Raw genomic sequence first — 23,315 nt, 5'->3', positions numbered from 1 at the left:
GACATTTTTATGACATTTCCCTTTCCTTCGTGAACGAGAGGGATACTTCCTCTGTGTTTTCCAGACCCTTTCAGAATACCACCTCGACGACGAATTGAAACGTAAATTCTTTTTTTCCGCAAGAAGTGGAATGATTTCAACTGCTATGATAGGGAATTACTTTCAATGACAAGGTCGAGGAGTATCAAACTCCATAACTGGTGGAATTTAGTTGTTCTTTTTTGTGCTGTCACCGTGGTTTAATTAGGAATACTATTCTATGATGTTTTAGTATTTTAATAATTCATTATTTGAATTGGTTCAGATAACCAAGCAAAGTTATGGAATGCCAAGGAACTGAAAGTAATATGAATTATGTTTTGTTTAGTTTTGATTCCAAGGATTTGTGGAAGATATTAGCACATATTTATTTATCAAAGTGCAATTGTCTTCTTTATCCTTTCCAATTTCTTCCTGGAATTTCAGTAAAGCTCAAATTTTGGGTAATACTAACAGTCTGCACCTGTTTTGATCCAATATTCCCTGCTTCCATTTGAGTCACTATTGCTAAGAGTGAATTGAGGTGGGTTAGATGTCGAGCTTTCATGATGAACCTTTCTATGGAACACATGGATTCAAATAACGGTCGTGTTATTTATAGGAATTTTTAACTACCGTTATCGATATGGCTATTATTTAATGGCGAAAAAAATTTGAGGATGTAATGGTAGTGACAACCGTTACTTAATGAGTAATCAACAGTTACAAGTAGGGGCATATTTTTTTTTTATACTCACTTCGTGAACTTTACAAAATTTTTAAAAAAATTTGCGTAGTGCTATACAATTACCGTTATGTTACGACCATTACGGGCTCGTTTTTGTTACCCGCGACCGCGATTGTGACCGTGATCGCGATTTAAAACCATGATGAAACATATGTCGGATTTTGCACCACACATTGATAAAAGTTTTAGACGTAGGATAGTACACAGATCTTGTAAAACATGAATCTGTAAATCACTCGTCTAGGATGGCAAAACTTTTATTTATGCTTACATATGATCATTGGGTTGCAATATAGAGATCGATTATTGGGATTTTCACTTGCTTCATAGTGAGCTACCAGGGATGGCAAATGCATGATTCCTCTTCATAGGGACCTTTCTGGGCTTGCTTTAATGATCTGGTGCCATTGTTTGGTTTTGGGTAGCATTGTTGGTCGTCGACTGATGGCTGTCCTGCAAGACAATTGCAAGCATGACCTGACAGAAAGTGCTTTCAGTCCCGTAAAGGGTTGACTTATTTAAACATTATACGATTAAATTGTCTTTATTTACACATAATTATAATTTTTCTATCATTTTTAAAAATGAATTCAAAATTGAATATTTCCTAACAGAGATTAATTCCACCAGCTGCCATTTGTTCGTTGGAATCAATAATATCTTCAGGACAAGCCCATTATCCTCCATCCTCAATAGAAAAGTCGGAGTCCATCATGCATGGCTTTGTTAAGATGATCACTAGCGAACTCGTATTGGTCAACGCCAAAGCTTAGCAAATCAAACCCTGCCTTTGGGGCTCCTTACATATCCACAATCTAATTGCACATGAGCTCACCATTTCTAGTTGACAATTTGCATATCTATTTTTCCGAAAGCAGATTTCCAGTCAGCTAAATCGGCTCCCCCAGCTATGCAAATATTGAAAAGGAATAACAACTCAGTCTATAGCCCTACTTTTTGCATTTATTTTTTGGGTTTTGGTTGGTGATGCTTTTATTTAATTTCCCACTGAAGCTACCCTTGTACTACTCTATATAAGGGACCAGGACCATTCATCGGCATTATAAAGGCATAGAACCAATAACTAGTGTTCATTTACTTGGCAATGATGGCCACAAAACCCTAAGCCATCCTTCTTCCTCTCCAAGTAATCTCACTGGTTATAGCCTCCCATTCCAGTGGAATAACCATTTATTGGGATCAAAACGGCAATGAACTCTAGCAGAAACTTGTGCCACAGGGAAATATTCTTATGTAAACATAGCGTTCCTCAACAAATTTGGTAATGGTCAAACCCCTGAAATCAATCTTGTCGGAAATTGCAACCCAGCAACCAATGGTTGCATCATTGTCAGCAATGGCATCAAGAGTTGCCAAAAGCAAGGAATTAAGGTGATGCTTTCTCTTGGCGGTGGCATTGGAAGCTACACTTTGGCCTCTCAAGCTGATGCAAGAAACGTAGCAGACTATTTGTGGAATAATTTTTTGGGTGGGAAATCGTCTTCCCGTCCCCTGGGTGATGTTGTATTGGATGGTATTGATTTTGACATAGAGCAGGGTTCAACCCTGTACTGGGAGGATCTCTCACGCTGCTTATCTGCATATAGCAAGCCAGGCAAGAAGGTGTATCTACAACTCCCCAATGTCCATTCCCTGATAGAAACTTAGGGACTGCCCTTAATACGGGTCTTTTTGACCATGTTTGGGTTCAGTTTTATAGCAATCCTCCCTGCCAATATAGTTCTGGTAACATTAACAACATCATTAACTCATGGAATCGATGGACCACTTCTATAAATGCAAGGAAATATTTATGGGTTTGCCGGCAGCTCCTGAGGCAGCTGGAAGAGGGTACATTCCACCAGATGTGCTGACTTCTCAAATTCTTCCAGCAATAAAGAAGTCACCTAAGTATGGAGGTATCATACTCTGATCAAAGTTCTAAGATGATAAGAATGGATATAGTTCCTCCATTCTGAAAAGTGTGTGAATATGACAGCACTAGCATTGCTTTGCTTGCTAGCAAATTAAATGAAACAATGTAGCCGGTCTTTGATTTGCTTGACAAAGTCAATAAAATGGGGACACTTCTTTTCCGTAGACCATTTTCTTCTACTCTTTTATTTAAACATAACAACTGTAAAAACTTAGATCCAACAGGATTGATTTTTGTACGATAGAACTTCCACAATTTGCAGCTGTAATAATTGTATGCCATGACTCTTGGGAAAAATTTTCATTCAACTGCGACTTGTTCTAAAGCATCATATAACACGTGCGTATCAGGGAAAAAGAGAAGACAAAATAAACCGTTAAGAAATAATCCTGTTAAAACCTAGGAAGCAGACACAACGAGCTGGAATGATGGCAATCCCACAACGGAAGTCATTTAGTGCTCAGATAAGAACTCCATAAATTATCCTAATCTAAAATGCCATAGTAAGTTTATCATCTTTCTTTGACTACACTTTCCGGACCTGAATATTGTGTGTAGATTGGAACCGCCAGATTGGTTGTCTGCCACTCTGAACAAGTGCAACTTCCTCCCCTTCCTTTACCATCCCTTGATTCTGTAAACAAAAACCCAAAGTAAAAAAGCAGATAAGCTGGTAAGTACACCTCAATTCCTAGCTAATTAGAAAGATTTGGATGAACTTGTCCTATTAAAACTTACCTTGAGCACTGATAAGGCATTTGCAAATGTTTCTTCTGCATCATCTGAAAACTGCATGTATATGGGACAAACTCCTTGGTACAAAGCCAATCTCTGTTGTATTCTCTTCCTGCATGGTCATTAAAAATCGTGCAAGTGGTCAAACTCTCAAAAACTGAAATACCACTTCTTTTACATGGACTAATCTTTTTCTTTTCCCCCTTCTGCGGGAAGAAACAGCTATATTTTCCTATAAATGGCTGATCTATGCAGTTCTAACAAATTTACAGCAGCAGCTCATTAAGTCAGCAGTTTAATATTTTTATACTTTATAGGCACTGAAATATTAAAACACCAAGAGGACTTTTATGAGACCAGTCCAGGATAAATAAGAAGATAATCAAAAGCACCATTTTTATGCTTACAACCTATTAAGATCCAATACTCGTGCATCTTTAGCTGAGGTAAGAGCCAGAGTAACTGAACAGTGACAAATTTGAAATTTAGGGACACAAGAAACTCACTCATTTGTGAAGGCAAAAATAGTGCCAGAAGGTCGATAATGGCTCAGTAATATAGACATGAAGCCAGTCCTGGTGAAGACAACAATTGAGGTTCCGAGAGTGTTTGACATCATGGTTGCATGATACGCAAACATCTCGCTCATGTGGTTCTACATAAAGCAAGATGTCAGATTGACAATCCAAAGGAACCAAAGAAATGATAAAAATAAAAGACAATAGACTTAATGTCAGGTACCTTGAACGCTTGACCAAGATTTGGTGGCATTGTACCACTAGCTATGGTTGCTTCAGTTCGTAATGCAACTGTGTGCATAACTTTCACAGCTTTCAATGGGAATCTGCAAGGACATCAAATTTCTTCATTGAGACTTTTCAATATATAATTGCACTTACAATGTACACAATGAGAAAACCAACTCACTTTCCATGAGCAGTTTCTCCAGAAAGCATTACTGCATCAGCACCCTCACGAACTGCAATGGCAATATCAGATACCTCTGCTCTGGTTGGAGTTGGATGAACAATCATGCTTTCCAGCATATTTGTTGCCACAATAACAGCCTTCCCCATGCTTCGGCACAGTCTGATAATTTCTTCCTATAGTTTAGATAGAAAGTCACTCAAATTCACATCCATGCTAATACAATACTGTCATCAGTTATCACTCTCTAAGAAACAAAATTACCTGCAAAAGTGGAACCTCCTCAATGGGGAGCTCTGCACCAAGGTCTCCTCTTGCAACCATTGCCTATATAAGAAGAGTACATACTACATTCAGCACAAAAATTATGGAAAATTTAGAGTGCTCAGCACCCACTCTGACCAAAAAGTTCTTGTGATATCAATACTGGAGCTAATTAGATTCTTGATATATTCATGCAACCAAACCATGCATAAACACCCCAAACAAATACATTGTGTAATATTATGATACCAAGTTGTCCTCAGCAACAATAGCAGAAAGAAATCGTTCTTGTTCCTTATTCACTAAAATGCAGGTTTGAAACTGATAAAATCTTTTTTTGGCTCCAAATTGGAGGTCAAACTTGAGAACTCCAGTACCATTGAGTTAAAGCTTATTAGTTCAAACTAAGAAATTCTATGGCATACAAGTACACCAAGCTCAATATTCAAAAACTACTATTCACAAAATCAATTCAACTCAAAATTAAATCCAAAAGTTTATTAGCAGCTAAAATATGCTATGCAAGGATTCAGGTTGTTACCCCATCAGATGCTGTGATTATTGAATGCAAATTTGCTATAGAATCTGCACTTTCAATCTTTACAATCACATGTATATCTGCACCGCAGCCTGCCAGGACGCAGAAAACATCATGCATGTTAAATTTAGCTTGATTATCATGCATGTGACTCAAATTTACTTTGTAATATAAGATCCAAACAGATTTTACTTTGAAGATAGTTCTTCAATTCATGAACTACTTGTGCATCTTTTACAAAGGAAACTGCATAGAAGTCAACTTTATTGTCCACCCCAAATTTTATGTCATCCCAATCCTTTTCTGCAGGAAAATATCACAAACAAGTAAGTTCATTTACAAAAACAACATCCCCATCCTGGGGCCAAAAATGGAAACAAAAGGTAAAGCTTCAGGGAATAAATAAATGATATCAAAGGTAATTCAAGGTCCAACCAGTGATGGAAGGCAGTGTTGCGCTTTTTCCTCTAACATTTAGATGACGCCTAGACTTAAGTTCTCCACCATCAACAACTTCACATTTCACTGAGTCCTCTGTTTTGGACTTCACCAATAGTGACATCATACCACCTAGACCACGGGTCAAGAGTAAGAAAATCATATAATTCATGACAAATCTTTTTTCTGTTTCAAATCTTGTTCAATGAGAAAAGGGAGGAAAAGAGAGAAAAACTTGAAATATAGATAAGGACCTCCTTGAAATAAATTTCTACTCAACCTTTGTAACCATTCCCCTCTATAATTATAAGACATCTAGATTTGTTAAAGATCCCTAGCACAAGGTGAGAAGCTAAAGTTTCCATGATGATAGAAAAGTCACATACCATCAACAAGAAGCATGTCACCAACTTCTACATCATTAACAAAATCGTCATAGTTAACACTGACACAGTCAGCAGTGCCAACCCCCCTACGAATTGTAAAAGTAAATTCCTGTCCTGGTGTTAATGTGATTGGTTGAGGCAAGTCACCACTCCTGACTTCAGGACCCTGGTAACAACAAAATTCAAATGAGCAAGCAAGTGAAGTACTACTTAAGAGAAAGACAACATATCATGTTGCAAGTTTGTTCCACATAATTTCATGTACTGAAGATTTTGCACATCTAAGTGTGTGCGTGTAATTAATTATAATATAGTGGTTAATGTAACAATAATTGTGGGAGATTGCCAACCTGCATTTAGTATAATTTGTTACCATTATGATACAATGGCACATATATAAGCTTATTACTTTCTTTTGCTTGCCAGATTCCCTTATCTAAAAGGATAGATGTGGACATGACCTTCAAAAGCTTCACAGAAATAAGCATATGACACACAATCAGCACTGAGTTGTTCAAAGCATGGGTAAATTATAAGTAGTAGTAACAGAACGTTCACGATTCAAAAACAGGTGAACACTAATCACATTCTTTGACTGACTAGAAATGGTACAGATAATTCTGAGTAATGTTACTGGTAAATCTATTTAAAGAAATGTTCCAAATGTCTGGTATATCCCCCAAGTACTGCAAATTGCAAACTAGAGCAAAGCAGTATAGCAATTTAAATATGAATCACAAAATTAATATGAAATGAACCTGCCTTAGTGTCAAGCATGATTGCAATGACATTGTCTTTGGACTGTGCATTATATTCTTTAACCAAGTCAATAACTTTCTGATGAGATGCATGGTCTCCATGAGACATATTCAATCGGGCAACATTCATTCCAGCCTCAGCCAGCTTCCATATCATTTCCCTTGTGTTGGTTGAAGGACCAATGGTGCAAACAATCTTTGTCTTGCGTCTAACTGTGGGCTTGGACCACACACCCACTGAAGTGTAGCCTAATTGCTGTAAATGCAGAACCTGGTCTTCTTTCTGATAAAAAGATGATAAGCTAATTCATGAGTGATTTCCAATCAAATTTTGACCGACAAACTATCATAAGCAATTTGATGGCAAGAAAAAATAGGTATATATATTCCTGGTTGCGTGGCATTGACAAAGTCATGTCACAATTAGTCCGAAAATAGCAAAATTGAGCATATACATTAGTAAGAAGGAAAATTCCCGCATTATGCAAGTGTACACTGCTACAGCACAATCCTGGAGAAGCAAGAAACAATTCCCAGCTGGGTCTAAGGATTCGTTTCCATTTCCAAATGGCTATTTAAAAAATAAAAATATAGACTCAACATCATTTACTTCGTTTGCTCCGTATACTCAGCGGTCAAGCAATTTGATCAATCAAGCTTATTATTATGCTTCCCCAGTTACCAAATGAAGAAAAGAATGGAAATTCAAGATCTCAAGTTGCTCTAGTAATCACACATTTCCTAAACACAAACAATACAAAGGATCAAGTGGCAGAGATAATATGGACCTGCGGTACATCCTCGGGCGAGACGGGAATAACTTCAGGCTCAGCACGTACGGATCTCTTAGCAGCCGCAATTTGAGTGCTTCTAGGGGCAATTTTGAGGCAGTTCTTCTCCCTCTTGTTCTCCTCACTTGCCAACACTTTCGAAGCAAAACTTGAAGGCTTTAGCTTATCAACTCGCGCTTGTAGCGATCCAGAGCTACGGCACAGTAATGAACCATGGATCGATCCCGTAGCCATCACTTGAGCCATTGTTGAGAGACTGTTGTAGAAAGAAAATTTCAAAGAGAGCTCTGCTGAATGAGAGAAGTCTGTTTTAAAGTATAAAGGACACAGAGAGGCTGAGTTAAAGAGGTTGGAGAAATCGCCGCAAGGTTTGGCGGAATTAGAGAGAAAGGAATCGAGACGAGGGACAGAACTTCGACTTAGTTTGTATCGAAGAACTGCAAGGATTTTGTGTTTTTCTTTTCACTATTTGCGCTAATTGTTTTATTTCAAATCAGTTTGGAATCTTATGATTAATTGACACTACGAAGCGGCGTCGTTTAGGGGGCGCAGTTTTTATTTTCTATTCTTCTCATTGCTTCCTACCTAACTTGGCGCTTCCGTTAATTATTATTAATTTATTATATTTCTAATAAAAAATAAAAATCATTCCCCTCCGTTTGGTAAAAAAAAATATTTTTAGAAAAATAATGTAAATTATTACGTATATCCGTACAAAATATGTAAATATTTCTAAATTATATTTCCTAATTTTTTGTTTCATTTATATCTTAATGGGCCGTGAATATATTGTTGGGCCGTGTTCAAGAAACTCGCTTTGTCAATCTGCGCATTAAATCAGGTAGATATCGCTTAGAATTCAGAGGCGGCCCAAGCTCTCCATTACATGCGTATTCTGCCACTTCAAGGCCCAAATTCACACTCAAAAGCGCGGGCAAATTTTCATATAGGTTCGCGCCAACAGAGCACATTCCTGCCCTCAGCCTTTCCCTCTCTCTCTCCCTAATTTCATCTTGCCGCAACTTTACTTTCTGATCTGATATCCTTCACGTCTGTAGTTTCTACAGTTTCTCAAAGCCCTAATCGAAGCCTACACTAAACCTAGCGCTCACTCAAAACGAACATGGAAGATCTGTCTCTGATTTGCTCTGGTCTTGGCGTCCCCGAAGAAGATGAAAGCGGCAATCGTATCGGCTACTCCAAGGGCGAGAACTGCCTAGGTACATATCAGCTACAAATCTCGTAATCAATTAATCATTTGTTTGGTTGGCAAAAAAAAAAAAAATTCCAAGAAATTACAATACATGTGGGCTGTAAATTATTTGGAACTTGGAAGTTTTCACAATTTGGATAATCGAAATTGCTTAACAATTTTGCAGATAATTTAAAGGATTTGCTGAGATTTTTGAGGCGTGATGATTCACAAACGCGACAAGTTTTTAAGGAAGTTTGTAAATGGAAGATCGTGTCCAAGGATTTGATTCCGATTATTCAGTTTTGCCGAGATGACCGTAACTTGGTTTTAAATGCAGGTTAGTGCGGCTTCTGTTTTTCTTATACATTGTTTTTGTATGCTGATTTTCGTGGGTTTTGATGATTTGTTCATTTCTAATATTTCAGTGAAGGTGTTGGTGTTTCTTACCATGCCACTTGAGCCTTCATCAATTGATATCCCTCAGCAGATAGAGTACCTCTGGGACTTGAAGTCTGCGATAACAAGTAGTAACACTGTTGGAGTGATTGTTTCGCTACTTGAAGGCCCGCTTGAAAATTTGGAATGGTGAGAAAGGTCCTTGCGTATCGCTTTCTGCCACTGTCAGTTCTCTATTTCCCCAGAAAAGTCACTGGATTTTCTTTTTCTACCCTTTTCAGTTTTGCTTGCTCTGACCATCTGATTGTTTGCAATATTCCATTTTCATTTTTCATAATTACACTTTTAGCTTGTTTCTTCCCGTGCAATGTTTATAAATGTTTTCTTATAGTTTTATAACTAACACACACCATTTGCTACAGTGAATCATTCACTGAGGATGACTGGAAATTGGTCCAGCTGGTACTCACACTATTTCGAAACATTCTTGCCATCCAAGACATTTCATTGCCACAGAAAGTTGGCGGATCTGCTTGCCATCTTTTGTCACTAAGAGATAGATTTCTGGAACTTCTGTTCCATGAGAATGTACTGGACCTGATTGTAATTATAACTCAGCATGTTCGTGTTTCTCACAGCTATCTCCGTCAGGATAACTTACTTTTGTTGGAGATTTTCCATTACATTTTCATGGGTCAAGAGTCAGAGTCGATTGCCAAAGCACATCTAAATGATTTCAAGGTTGGTGTCTTCATTTTCTTTTTAATCATCATCTGCTTGCAATAAGTAGAGAAGTCCTTGCCTTATTTGGGAAGAAATTTAAGCAGACAGGAAAATAAGAAATTAGGTCAAGTATTAAAGTCTAGTTTTTTGTTATTTTGATATTGGATCACTGAAATTATGTTGAATGGCATTCTTTTAAATGAATGGTGTGGGATCTATAGATGATCAATTAACAGTTTATTAATCTTTTTAAGGAAATTGTAATTTTCTTTTTGAATTGTTAATCGCATAGTTTTTTTTCATGTCTTTGTTTAGAGATTCATTTATTCAATTATACGGCAATCAACGTATTATATGTTAATATGGCAGGTAAGCGGAGACACCAAGGCTTCTCTTGATAGTCTCAAGTCCATTACGGAAGAGGAAGAACAGAAAAGAAAGCTTTCCAGAAATGTGGCACGTCATTCACAATTTAGTGGAACATTTACAAGGCTTAATATGGTGGGTAGTTGCGGTAAAAGCAATGCTTTTGAAGGGTTTCATATTATTTTCTATAATATTAATTCAGTAGTTATTCAACAGGATGGTTCTAAGGCAGTATGCAAAGGAAATCCTAGCTCTGCTTCTCAGAGTATCCTGCTCAAACCTCATAAAATTCAAAGGAGTTTGACTAAAAAGATTGTGTGGGACCATGCGAGATTTCCTCCCATGAAGGATAACATTTTGGTGTTGCTGCATGATTTTCTGAACCAGTTCTTATCAGGAGGTTACAATGGTATATCTTCTGAATTTGATGTCTTGTTTTTATCTTTTCTTTGCTTTGTTTTTATTTTTCTTTACTATGCTATTAATTTTTAACATCAACCAAATGTATATCAGTTTTGATGCAGACAATTTGTGAGGACATTGAAAAGGAGCATCATGCGATGCAGAAGAGTGATATTGTTGTTTTCTTCCAGGTTGCTCAGTTTGTTACTTCTTTCCAATATCACAAGTTTTTAACGTACAAGGTGAGATAGGGAAGTACTTATCTTTATTTGTGTCCTTAACTACTGATATTTTCTATTCTCTGATCGATATTATGGCTGCCTGCAATCACATTGTCTTTCTTTTTTCTATTTTCTGGTGGATATTATAATGCTTTTTTGATATACATATAATCAACCTTTGTGCCAATTATGTTAGTCCAAACATGTCATCCTTACTTTTGTTTAAATACCATAAGAGATTTTGAACATTTTACCTCCACTTCATAGCATATTTGGTAATCTATAACCTGTGGTAAGCTGAACTGAACGTGCGAGTGTAGGTTTGCCGCGCGCTACCCTCTTGTGCACGATTAAGATTCTAGTACTCATGCAACAATGTAATTGATGGCTAATGCTTTATCTTTGGGTTATATTTCCATCCATTTGATAACACCTAGTGTTGTGGTTGCTAATTTTGTTACACTACTGTTATGTATCAGACCTGCACTTAATCCAGAAACAGAGAAACGAAGCTAGAAAGAGATTTGGCTGAGAAAAGAAGTAGAAAGGGGGGGAAATTTAGAGAGAATATAGGGAAGAAGAGAGATAACTCTTTGTATTTGATTCTTAAATGAGAAATACAGGTGCTTTTCCTACATTTTAAACTTAGTCCTCTCTTATAATTGTCACAGACATACTCAACTAATTACAATAGATCTCTAACAGTTCTATAACTACTTCCTCCCTCTCTAGTAACTCATATATTTCCCCTCACAACTTACTAACTACTTTACTTCCTTAATCATAACATTCCCCACTCCTTGAAATCATTCTTGTTCTCAAGAATGATGAAAGAAACAACAATCAGCAAAAACATATTGCCATTATAGACAACATGCTACTACTAGGATCTATAATGAATCTTAATGTGCAAATCTAATATCCTACATGCTGGAATTGGTTCTTCATATGTGCCCTTTTTTTCTGCCTTCTCCATCTTTCAAATTCATCTTCTTCAACAATTATAGTTGTAGCTCCCATCAAGATTAATTTCTTCTTCAGCCTTCTTAATTTCTCCCATTTATCCTCCATGGAAATTAGGAAAACAGAAGAATAGAACTCAAAATCAAGGTCCTCCTGAATTAGTAAGCCCAATCCATCCCCATTGATGGAAGAAATTCAGGTTTATGGACTGTGGGTTGTGCAACTTTAATCTCCAACGCTATTTTCCAATCCAACATTTCTTTGGAATGTGCAGCTTGAATCTCTAATATTGCAATTTTCTGCACAAACACTTCTTCCATTTTTAACTGAGACAAAATCATCCTTTGTGTCATTGAACAAAGGACTTTCATTTCATATCCACCTCTTGTTTTCCCCATTGCATTATCTGCTTGCCCTTCATCACCCTCTTCAACATTTTCCTCCTTAGAATCCTTAATCACACTAAATGTATTAGCAATGAAATTCTGTTGCATCTCAGTAATGAAATCCTGTTCCATCTCAGTGCCCTTGCTATTATTATTGGAAACTTTACTTGAGGAATCTTGGTCTTCATTTGGCTCTTCATCCTTTGGATGAGAATTAAAGAAGTCTCTGGGAGTAGGCAACAATCCTTTGTTCTTAGAAACCTTGTTCTCAAATCTGGCCAATTCATCCTCGTTACTGCAGACTTTTTTACCCTTATCTTTCATCATAATATTCATAAAGGCTCGAATTCCTAAAAGAATTGAGTTCCAAAGAAGTTTTCTTCACTTCCTCCTTTAGGCCCTGAGACACTTCTCAGAAATCCCTCATCTTTTCTTCCAATTCAGCAATCCTAAACATTTCTTGACTTACTGTCACAGATCTAGTCATATTTCTGACTCACAAGAGCTGAAAATTGAATTAGTCTCTCCACGTACTAGATCTGAAACCCTAACAGAGTTTCAGAGCTAATAATTGGTAACAAAGAGAAAGCATAGAAGGAAAGAAAAGATTAAGAAAGATCAAGAATAGAGAAGAATTTCAAAAAAATGATGGAAAATTTCTAGAAAAGAAACAGAAATTTGAGGAAGAAAGAGGGGTTTCCAAAATTAAAGGAAGAAACCCTAATTTCAGGGTTCTTGGGAAAGAAAAAAACTCGAAAAGGAAGAAAGAAACAGAGAGAGAAAGAAATCTATATTTCAAGGAATAAAGAAAGAAAGAAAAAGAACGAAAGGAAGATAGCGAGAAGGGAATTTGGATTCTCAAAAGAAAAATAGAACAGAAACAGGGTTCTGTTGAGAAGAAGAAACGGAGCAAGAAACAGTGGGGAAAGAAAGGAAAGAAATTTCTAGGGAAAAAGGGAAGAAAATTTTGGGTAAGAAGAAGAAGAAATTGAGGTAGAAGGGAAAGAAATTTAGAGGGAAAGAAGAGAGAAAGAGAGAAGATCAGAAAGAAACCTGATTCTGGCTTGGACGCAACTTAGATGAACCGTTTTTCAACTTAAGCCCACTCGGAACCAAGCTCTGATACCAATTTGTTATGTATCAGATCTGCACTTAATCCAGAAATAGAGAATGGAAGCTAGAAAGAGACTTGGTTGAGACAAGAAGTAGAAAGGGGGGAAAATTTAGAGAGAATATAGAGAAAAAGAGAGATAACTCTTTGTATTTGATTCTTGAATGAGAAATATAAGTGCTTTTCCTACATTTTAAACTCAGTCCCCTCTTATAACTGTCACAGGCACACTCAACTAATTACAGTAGATCTCTAACAGTTCTATAACTACTTCCTCCCTCTCTAGTAACTCTTATATTTCCCCTCACAACTTACTAACTACTCTACTTCCTTAATCATAACAACTGCTTTTAGCTAGCAATAAATCAATATTTGTTTGTCTCAATTCTTGAATCAAACAAAATGGTGGTTTGATTATTTATTACTGGACATGAAAGGAAAATAATTGGACAAGAACTCAGCATTGTCTCAATTCTTCTAGAGGTCCCGCCATGAAGGATTCAATATGAGTAGTTGAGTTTTAAAGGATGCATTGCAATTGCTCAAACTTATTTTTAAATTGTTTAAAATGGTGTTATTGGATCATTCTGTATAAGCAAGTAGTAGTCACCATCTTTTCATGAAAAGCTACATATTATCTTTTATCCTAAATTTTGTAGTGTTTATTTGTGTGCACAGTTCTGTAGTATTGATTACTAGCTTGTCATATCTCTCATTCAAAAACTAGTTAACATCATCACTCTTTTTGTGGATGTTTTTTCATTTAATAGCCGAACATGGAAAAGGACAATTCTCACGGCCTGTCCAATGAATGTACTGATAGCACATTATTCAAGGGTGATATATGTGGACCAATTGCAGCATCAATGAATGAATCAATGTTTCTAATAGTCATTTCAAGGTGGCACAATGCTTTTGATGGCTTGAAGGAAACAAACGATTACAAATTTTTATCTGCGGCGGGCTCGCTGATGAAAATTATGGTAAATTATACTTATTGACTTTCTCTCTCTCATGACCCTATCAGATGAATGCTTTTCATTTTCATCCTTCTCCTTTGTTCATACTTTATGATATACATGCATTGCAAGTTCAGTGAAGGCCAAACTGGTGATAGGGAATGAGTTAGTTTGAATGGAGTGGTACTGTTCTAAAGTAATCACTTTAAATATCTAGGCTCAGTCCTTCAAGTAGATGGGGGATGTGAGGAGGATGTTAGTCATAAGATTAAAGCCGGATGGTTGAAGTGGAGACGTGCCACGGGAGTTTTATGTGATCGTAAAATTTCCAATAAGTTGAAAGGAAAATTTTACCGTACAGCTATACTACCGGCTATGTTATATGGTAGTGAGTGTTGGGCACTGAAAGAGTCATATGCGTCTAAAATAAGAGTTGCAGAGATGAGAATGTTAAGGTGGATGAGTGGCCATACTAGACTAGATAAAGTCTGTAATGAGAGTATTAGAGAAAAGGTAAGAGTGGTGTCAATTGAAGATAAGTTGAGAGAAGGGAAATTGAGATGGTTTGGTCATGTGAAGCGTAGACATACGGAGTTTCCAGTTAGACAAGTAGAGCACACTAGGTTAGAGGATAGAAAGAAAAAAAGGATAGACTTAAATTGACTTGGAGGAGAGTAATATAATATGACCTAGAAGTATTACATATTTCTGAGGATTTAATCCAAAATCGTTTAGAGTGTAAAAAGCGAATCCATATAGCTGACTCCAAATATTTGGGATAAAGGTTTAGTTGAGCTGAGTTGAGTTAGTTCTAGGGTTCCTTGGACAAGTCTTGTCAGATTTGAGGACTCTTAAATATGCTGTATATAAGTGCAGTATTTACATAAGCTTATCTATGAATCTTGCAAAGATGCGCAACAGAACATTTTTGGATTTGATATTTAATGAACATAGAGTAAAAGAGAAGAAAGAGATCATCTTATGATGCCAGATGAATGCTGAAACTCTCTGCAACACATGGCTTTTTCTCTGTAGATGATGTCCAAATTGGAGTTGAAATTGTGTTTCATTTGCAGATGATAATTTCTGTTAGGGCATCATTTCCAAATCCAAGTTCTCAACATGGTAAAGATTGAAAAAGCTTGTAGTTCTCTTAAGTTAATGCCCTTAAAGTGGGCATAAAAATGTGGTTATATCGTGGTTGTATCTTCTCTAGATGTCCTTTTATGAAGATTTGCATGTTACATAGGTGCTTAAGTTGTTGCTTTTCTTTCATGCAGATCCGCATTTTGGATTTGGTTCTTAAGTTATTGCCTGAAGATTCTAGGGAGCCTCGAACAGCTCGCATTCTGCTTTACAAGTTATTCTATGATCAAACTGATCAAGGATTGAGTCAGTTCCTTTTGAGCCTGATCAAATCATTTAACACACACAAACAATCCAAAAGGTTTTTTTCTCTTACAAGACCTCAGAATACTTCATCAAGAAAACATGCATATTTTCTCTTGCTTTTGGAATTCTGCATCATAGAAATTATAGGAATCTGGAAATAAGAAGTTAGGCATTGGTTCAGAGTAATATATTATCAAGGTAATTTTTGTTATAGGGGACTTACATTCCAGATGGATTTTCTGGCACTGGCAGTCTTTATTTCAGAGTAATATATTATCAAGATAATTTTCATTATAGGGGACTTACATTCCAGATGGATTATCTGGCAGTCCTTATCTAATTTTATGTGATTGGTTGCATGAGTTTTTATCCACTTTTTTTGTGACAGTCTTTTCTATGCTACTATGTGTTTGCTCTCTACATTTCTCTTAAAATCCATTTTTCACTAGATATGCAAAGGAAGCATCTCTTTGACATCAATCATTAGTAAATGCATCTTTTTGCAACTTGACATTTTAGTTAAGCTAATCAATTTGATTGAATTTTATTTATTTCATCTTTTTCCCGATATCTCTATTAATGATTTATGTGATTTTTTCAAGTCACTCCAAGATCTTGCGACTCATGTCATATTCTTCTATTTTTTTGTTTTCTCTTGTCAGTGATCTTGCAGATTTAGTGGAAATGATTCATGTAATTGCAAGACTGATGGAGAATCTTCAATCTCGTGGCACATTAAGGGTAAGTAAGCTCATCTGTATGCTATTTTATTAAACCTGAATTCAATGCATTAGGCAGATGCAAAGAATGCTATTTTAGTAAAATAGATCCTGTAAGAAATGGACTTGGACTAAGTCATTCTGCTGCATTAGAAAGACTTTTTTTTGTTATGCTACTTGTATGACCAAAATTTAGGTGTCTAACAAGTATAATTAACTGGTACTTGTAGCACAAATCTACCAGGTGTATGATAATTTTCTCTTTGTTTCTGAAATTAATAATGATTTATGATGGATGTTATTTAATGGTACTACTAAAGCTTTTAAGTTCATTAATTCATTGTCTGAAAAAACTCTTATGTAAGTCATGTTAATATTGCTAGGTTTTGTGAGCCTGTTTGTGGTCTTTTACTTTTGGTGCAATATCAGCAATACTACTATGGCAGGAGTTCTTTTTCTTACCCCTCCTGTGAACTCAAGCCTGAAAACTTTCTCCTTGAAAGTCAATTTTAAAATTTTTGTTTGATTCTTTATTGGAAAATGCTATTTGTTTGGCACACAGAATTCCTGTATATACACATTTCTTGTTGTTTCTGCTTGCTTGAGATGTTGTAATCAGTTTGCATTGCATCTCTGGTCTTCTATTTTAGAAATTATTTTGTTGTTTCCTTTCTGTTTTTTCTATTTTAGTGATCATCAATGGTAAAACCGTTGTTTCATAATTAAGGTTTCTAAGAAATCAAGGAAGGTTAGAAAGAAGAAAGTGTCGAGTGAAAAGAAGGAAACTGAAAATGAACTGTCCGTAAATGAATCCAACAGTCAGGATCAGAATCTTTCTTCTAATACTGAACAACCAACTGGTTTGAGCATATTGCAAGAGAAAAGCCAAGAGAACGCAACTTCTGATAATCAAGAAAGCATCTACACTGATATTCAGGTTGACAAGCCTGAAATAGTTGCACCAGAGATGGGGAATCTGCCTCTAATGGATAACAGAAAGATTGATCATGTGGATTATGATCTTTCTTGCAGCTCTGATGATTCTTCTGGTGATGAGCAGCCTGCTGCAAATTATGAAGTTGATTTTAAGGTCTCTACCTTTGTATCAGCTTTTGCAAATCACAACATCATTCGGAATTTGTGCTGGTTGCTTAGGTTCTACAAGAGTAACTCCATTAGTACAAATCACTACATTATACGCATGTTGCAGAGGATCACTGATGACCTGGATCTTTCTCCAATGCTATATCAGGTTAATCTAGAAGTCTATTCATCCTTAAGATTTTCATATTGTTGTATACGATCATCACACATGGAATATCATGTTTGGACAAATTTGTGCAGTTATCACTACTCACAACATTTTATGACATCCTGGATGAGCAAAAGTCACGTCCATGCAAGGAATATGCAAATATTGTTAATTTCCTGACAAGTTTTGTTAGAAGAATGCTAAGAAAAATGAAGAATCAACCCCTTCTATTTGTGGAAGCTCTCTTTTGGAAGTCCCGCAAAGAGTGCCATTACATTAATGCTGAATATTTATTGCATGAGCTTGGCCATATAAGGAAGGAAACTAGAAGTTGGGGGAATGTTTTGGAGAAGGGAGAAACTGGGTCCTCACAGGGAAAGGGATGGGTTCCAAGAAACATAGCAGATGCACTGGGTGAGGATGAAGCAGATGTTGTGATCTCACATGAGCCATATCAGAAGTGAGACGTGTTTATTATCCCTGCTTTAACTATAACAATAAACATTTATTTATTAATGGGAAGTTAAGAAATTTTTACTTTTTTTGGAATTTTAATTTAAATTTTTTAGGAAATTATCAGTACTCTGTCTTTTTGGGAAAGTGACATTTTCTTCAATATATTGAAAATTTTCTTGATTGGCTGGAGATGCTGCAATATCTTAATTGTAAGATTTACCTTGCCATCTTTTGTCCAGGGTGAAAGATAATTTTGGTGAAGTGCAGAAAGATATCTCACCTATTTCAAAGGGCAGTGATGATGGGAAAGGAAATTCCGACTAGTACGATGTTCTGGACAAACCTAGATATGTTTTTTTTATAGTTTTAGCTTTTCCCGATCTTACTTTGTGCATTTGGCTGGTGTAGTGGAGGAAATAACACTGAACGTGAAATTGAAGGGGTTTCCAAAAGAAAGAGAAGATTTGTTCTCACTGATGAGTTGGAAATGAGAATAAGAGATCTCTATGAGAAGTAAGTGCGGCTTGGCAAAACTGAAAGAATTACAAGCATTGCCTTGCAAAATTTCATGATACATCAATGCATTCACGAGGGATGCAGCAGCGTATTATTGTTGGTCATAGTTCTCTTATGATAAATTGATTGTATAATTGTTTTGCCTTTCCCATGAAGGTTGATTCATGACTTTCTTACACCTTTTTTCTGTTCATTACATCTGTTTTAACTGAATGGATTTCTGCAGATTCAAGGATGATGGGAATTGTAATTGTCTGATTGCGGAATCCCTAGATCCCACTTGTCATATTTCACCTGCACAAGTTTTTAACAAGCTCAAACAACTAGGATTAAAAGTGGCATCAAAGAAAAGGATGAGAAATGTTGATAAAACAACTTCTATTTCTGATCAACCTGGGGACAAAGGAAGGACAACAGAAAAAGAAAGTGATCTTCATAACTCAATTGATTTTGAAGGGACTATGCTGAGGAAATCCTTGTAAGTATTTTTTGGGCATTCTTGCTTTTGAAATTTCATAGTTTACATACTTTATTTTATATTCAAGGTTTCAGATCTTTTTGTGCAAGATTGAGTCTTTTTAGTCTGGGAGCAGTTCTAACTTGGAAGGCATTATATGAAGCGTATGCTAATGCATGTTCTAAAATATGGAGTGAAGTTTTGGTAAAAACAGTCTTCCTTCTTATTGAGGTTGATATGCTCATCCTTGCTTTTAACAGGGCCACTAGGAAAAGAGTGCGTGCCTTTAACAAAGATCAGGAGGAAATGATTAAAGCTTTATTTGAGCAGTGAGTACTGATTAAATAGATACAGTTTATATATTCTAGATTTAATCCTGTTATTCTTTACATGATATGTCCTTTGATTTTATTTCCACCATGTAAGATGTTAAATTTGCAATAAAAAATAATAACTGTTCTATCTTTGATTTTTTATCTTCTTAATCTTCTAACATAAAAGAGCTTGAATTGTGTGGAATGGAGCTATACCTTCGTGTTGAAAGACATATTTAGCCTATTCTTTGTATACTGTGCTCAGGTTCAAAGAGCACAAAAGATGCAGCTTTATGATTGCAAAGGCACTGCCTGCTGGTCATTCTTTCACAGCTGCACAAATTTCTCGAAAACTCAAGCAACTTGGCTTGCGTGTTCCTCGGCAGGAGAGGTCTGATGCAAAAATGCATCGAATATATGAGGAACCGAGTGAACTTTCAGTTGCAAGACAGGATTCTGACGACGAAACATTGTTATCATTGAGGAATAGGTATCTTTTGGACTATGGTAGTGTTTCTGAGTATTTTTCTTATAATTTATGCAATCTAGATTCCTATTTGGTATTAGTTCTAGGTGTTTGTGGTGCTTGGCTTTGTATCTATTGAAAGTTGGGGAGTCTCTCATTCATGAAAAAGTTCCCATGTGGCAATGCGAACTGTGAATTAAATGGAAACTTCATAAGTCCAGTATGGTCACTTAAGATATGTTCTTGATGAAACTTGGCTGATCCTTTCCCAATATTTGCATTATGTATTTTGTATTCTAAGTGACATTTTTAGTTTTTCTCTTTTCCATTGGCTAAAGTAGATCTTTGCTTCACTACTTCTTTGTTTAAAGTGAGCAGCCTGCTTTCTTAATTCATATATTTGTTGCCCATGGTGACCTGTTTCATGATCTTTGTAATCCACTGGTTTCTAATGTAATTGCTAATGTTGCAAAGCCATGTGCCACTTGAAAGTGACTGGTTATTATCCTTGAATTGTAGGAGTAGAAACAAGGATGGTGGCAGATTTTTAAATGGGTCGTCTAAACGGAACATAGAGGAGTTTTCTGATGATTCCGACAATGAATTCCTACGCTCTATCCTCAAGTACTCTCTCTCTTTCTCTCATTGTGTCAATGTATAAATGTAGAACGTGCTGTGGTTTAATATGGCCTATTCTTTATAATGCTCGTTTGTTTCTTATGGTTGTTACTAAAAAAGTTTCTACCATTTTTAATTAAATTCCTTTTACTATGAAGCAGTGGGTTGGCTTACTGTGATGTTTGTTTAGCTGATGGACTTTTGCAATTTTTTGCTTTGTTCTCCCTGGGGAAAGGGCGTCAGTTTCAAACTTTCAATGGATTTTCACAAACCCATACTAGTAATTGTGATTACCTCTAGGGTTACAGATTAGGCCACTCTCAATTGGGAAACTGTTTGACATGAAAATTTCAAAAAATACGTTAGATCTTCAACTGCAAGGTTTCTTTTTCCAGGTTAGCTTTCACCTATTGTTTATTTATCTAAATGACTGCCCCTCCCCCACCCCCTAATTTTCAGGCATAAAAGCAAAGGTGGTGATAAATTGTTTGGGGAGGCACAAAATACTGAGAGAGAGTTACCTGATGATGAAATTTTAGGCTCTGCTCTTAAGTAAGTCTGTCACTTTTTCTGTGGAAACACAATTTTGGATGCTGCAGCATTTGTGCTTAGATATATGTTTATTTTGACTATTAGCATCTCATTCTTTTTGTCTAATTTGAAGATTAGATATACACTACCATTCAATTAAATTTTCTTTATAATGTCTCATTGCCCCTGATTACATTTGATCATGTAAGAAATACCTACAGGCTTCATATAAATTTAGTATCCGTACTAATATTTTATCTTAGCATTGCTGCTGTTGAAGTTGAAATATGAGAGAAGTCCTTTACATTTCTAAATCACTTCTACAATGTAATTTGGCAAAGTATTTTAGGATTGCTTGTTTTCGTTTCTGCTTCTGCTTCTTTTTTTTTTATTATTATACATTTAATTTGAGTTGGCAGTATATTTTGAAAGCATGTTTGTGCTGCATTGTGGCCTTTTCATATTTCAGAAAAAGTTTGTGTGTTAAGCATGTTATCACCATGCCTGGCACTGGCAGCCTTTTACTTATCTCTTTCTGTTTTGTTATTCTACTTGATTTGTCTATTGGAAACAGTAAAACAAGAAAGCTCCATCCAAAAGCAAAAAGTAGACAGCTCACAACAATATCCATTGAGAGGAAAGTAACTGAGGAAAATTTGGGCGATGGAGATCCTAAAGATTTTGCAGAAAGGTATATTCAAAAGCTGATTCTTTCCTAAAAGCTTGCCTTTTCTATATAGTGATGAAGAGAAGCTGGGCGTACAGCTTCAACTAAGACTAAAGTTTCATAGTTGGGTTTATCTGTTGCTGTTCATAAGCTTTCTTTGTTGGGATTATCTTTTGCTGTTCTGCAAGTTAAACATCAGTTGACCTCACCTTTTCCTATCCAGGGATGGAGAAGGGATTCACAAGGATGTTGCTCTCAACATCAATCAGGATGATGCTTCAGAATCTGATACAATTGGCAATATCAGTAGAAGTCCAGTTGTTTCGGTAGTTGATGTCAAGGATGATTTAGCAGATCGACAAATTGATGATGATGATGATGCTTTTGGCTCATCAATGAAAACTGCCCAACTTAAGAGGAAGTTGAGGATGGTAATTGACTTTGATGACGATGATTAAGATGAAGCATTGTACTGTTTCACTCTTCCATTAGTATGTTGTAATTGGAATTAGTTATCTTAGTTCTGTTTTGCTGGACCTCCTTTGCTGGCCTGTCAACCCCTTTCCCTTTTTCCTTCTTTCCTTGTAGTATGTCTTTGTTAATATTTTGTATATAGAAACATGGGAGTTTAGTGATCGATGTTGTTCTTTGGTCACATGGGATCGTTTTTTCACTTCATGTGAAGAGTATTTTGCTGATTGTACAACTAAACTAAGATCATGGAATGAAGTAGAGTGCTAACTGCTTAAATTCATACTGAATTTTGCCATTCATTGCATTATCAATTTGGTTGGGATAGTAACAGCAAGAGTAATTACTATTTATGCGCTGAAATTTTAATCATTTGCAATCAAGTGCATAAACATTCAAATTAAGGATGAACTTGAGGAACAATTCCAAACTTTTTTGGAAATTTCTTTAGTTTACATACAATTGGCCTGGCTAGGAACAGTCTAACTGGATCGCTTCCTGTGTTTTGTATGGGTGTGCAGAGAACTCTGGAGATTCTGAACTTAAAAATGAATTAGCATCATGGTTCATTGCTTGATATCACAAGATTTTTCTTCCTTAAAAGAACTGATTATCTGTAAAAATCAATTGTATGGCTCTTTTCCAGAAAGCTTCAGCCAACTCTCAGGTGAACAGGTCTTCTTGTCTTGGAAGTGGATCATAACCAACTGGCAGGATCAATACGTGATCTTACAAATGTTTCCAATTCCATCGTTGAAGAAGTTAAGCCGTTCGCTTTAGCGAAAAAAGAGTGTTTATGGTAGAAGTTCAAACTGATATTATTGATCATTTCCACATGCATACACCGTACAAAAGCTAAATTTGGAAAATCAGAAGCTATCATAAACTCCATATTATATAAATTGATTTAAATTAAATATTTATTTTGATATTTATGTATTCATCATTTTAATTATATTTATAATTTAATTTATTTAATTTAAAAATTATTAATTTTTTTATGTAAAATCAAAGTTATATTAGTTAACTCATATATAAAAATATTAAGTTTTTTACTAATGAATTTTAATTTATTGGCGTAGGAATTTAGAGTAGTAATGGAAGTCAAATTAACCGAAAAAATGTGGACGTTTCTTTCATGGACTTCCCTGTGTTTGAGCAGTCGTTGGTCATTATTCCTGGTCGTTGGTAAATG

General features: G+C 35.9%; 2 protein-coding genes and 1 pseudogene across 4 annotated transcripts; 2 read left to right on the top strand and 1 right to left on the bottom strand.

Annotated features, from left to right (window-relative positions):
• The first annotated feature begins 1,874 nt into the window (after positions 1-1,874).
• On the top strand, positions 1,875-2,862 carry LOC110646569 (hevamine-A-like; annotated as a pseudogene).
• Positions 2,863-2,987: 125 nt separating this feature from the next.
• LOC110646562 (plastidial pyruvate kinase 2) lies at positions 2,988-8,004 on the bottom strand. The gene is made up of 12 exons (XM_021800043.2): positions 7,537-8,004; positions 6,753-7,031; positions 5,991-6,156; positions 5,602-5,736; positions 5,359-5,469; positions 5,170-5,258; positions 4,629-4,691; positions 4,365-4,540; positions 4,179-4,281; positions 3,944-4,092; positions 3,441-3,549; positions 2,988-3,336 (listed from the first exon to the last, which is right to left on the bottom strand). The coding sequence occupies exons 1-12, from the start codon at positions 7,783-7,785 to the stop codon at positions 3,229-3,231; spliced, it is 1,737 nt and encodes a 578-aa protein (XP_021655735.2). The 5' UTR covers positions 7,786-8,004; the 3' UTR covers positions 2,988-3,228.
• A 504-nt stretch (positions 8,005-8,508) lies between these two features.
• Positions 8,509-22,403, top strand: LOC110646535 (uncharacterized). Of its 3 annotated transcripts, XM_021800010.2 has the most exons (21): positions 8,509-8,759; positions 8,919-9,071; positions 9,160-9,319; positions 9,553-9,871; positions 10,223-10,354; positions 10,436-10,628; positions 10,733-10,863; positions 14,073-14,285; positions 15,542-15,708; positions 16,316-16,394; positions 17,100-17,624; positions 17,717-18,084; positions 18,320-18,403; positions 18,489-18,593; positions 18,823-19,074; positions 19,314-19,382; positions 19,633-19,857; positions 20,353-20,457; positions 20,911-21,003; positions 21,557-21,673; positions 21,873-22,403. In XM_021800010.2, the coding sequence occupies exons 1-21, from the start codon at positions 8,663-8,665 to the stop codon at positions 22,105-22,107; spliced, it is 3,822 nt and encodes a 1,273-aa protein (XP_021655702.2). In that variant the 5' UTR covers positions 8,509-8,662; the 3' UTR covers positions 22,108-22,403. The 3 variants fall into 3 exon arrangements, with proteins under 3 accessions (XP_021655702.2, XP_021655710.2, XP_021655717.2); XM_021800018.2 differs by lacking the exon at positions 20,911-21,003; XM_021800025.2 differs by lacking the exons at positions 20,911-21,003; positions 21,557-21,673; positions 21,873-22,403 and adding an exon at positions 20,752-20,891.
• The last annotated feature ends 912 nt before the right edge of the window (positions 22,404-23,315 follow it).

This window comes from Hevea brasiliensis, chromosome 13 (genome assembly GCF_030052815.1).
Source record: "Hevea brasiliensis isolate MT/VB/25A 57/8 chromosome 13, ASM3005281v1, whole genome shotgun sequence".
Taxonomy (NCBI): Eukaryota; Viridiplantae; Streptophyta; class Magnoliopsida; order Malpighiales; family Euphorbiaceae; genus Hevea; species Hevea brasiliensis.
The sequence above is the reverse complement of the archived record's forward strand: the minus strand, read 5'-3'. Positions and strand labels throughout refer to the sequence as shown.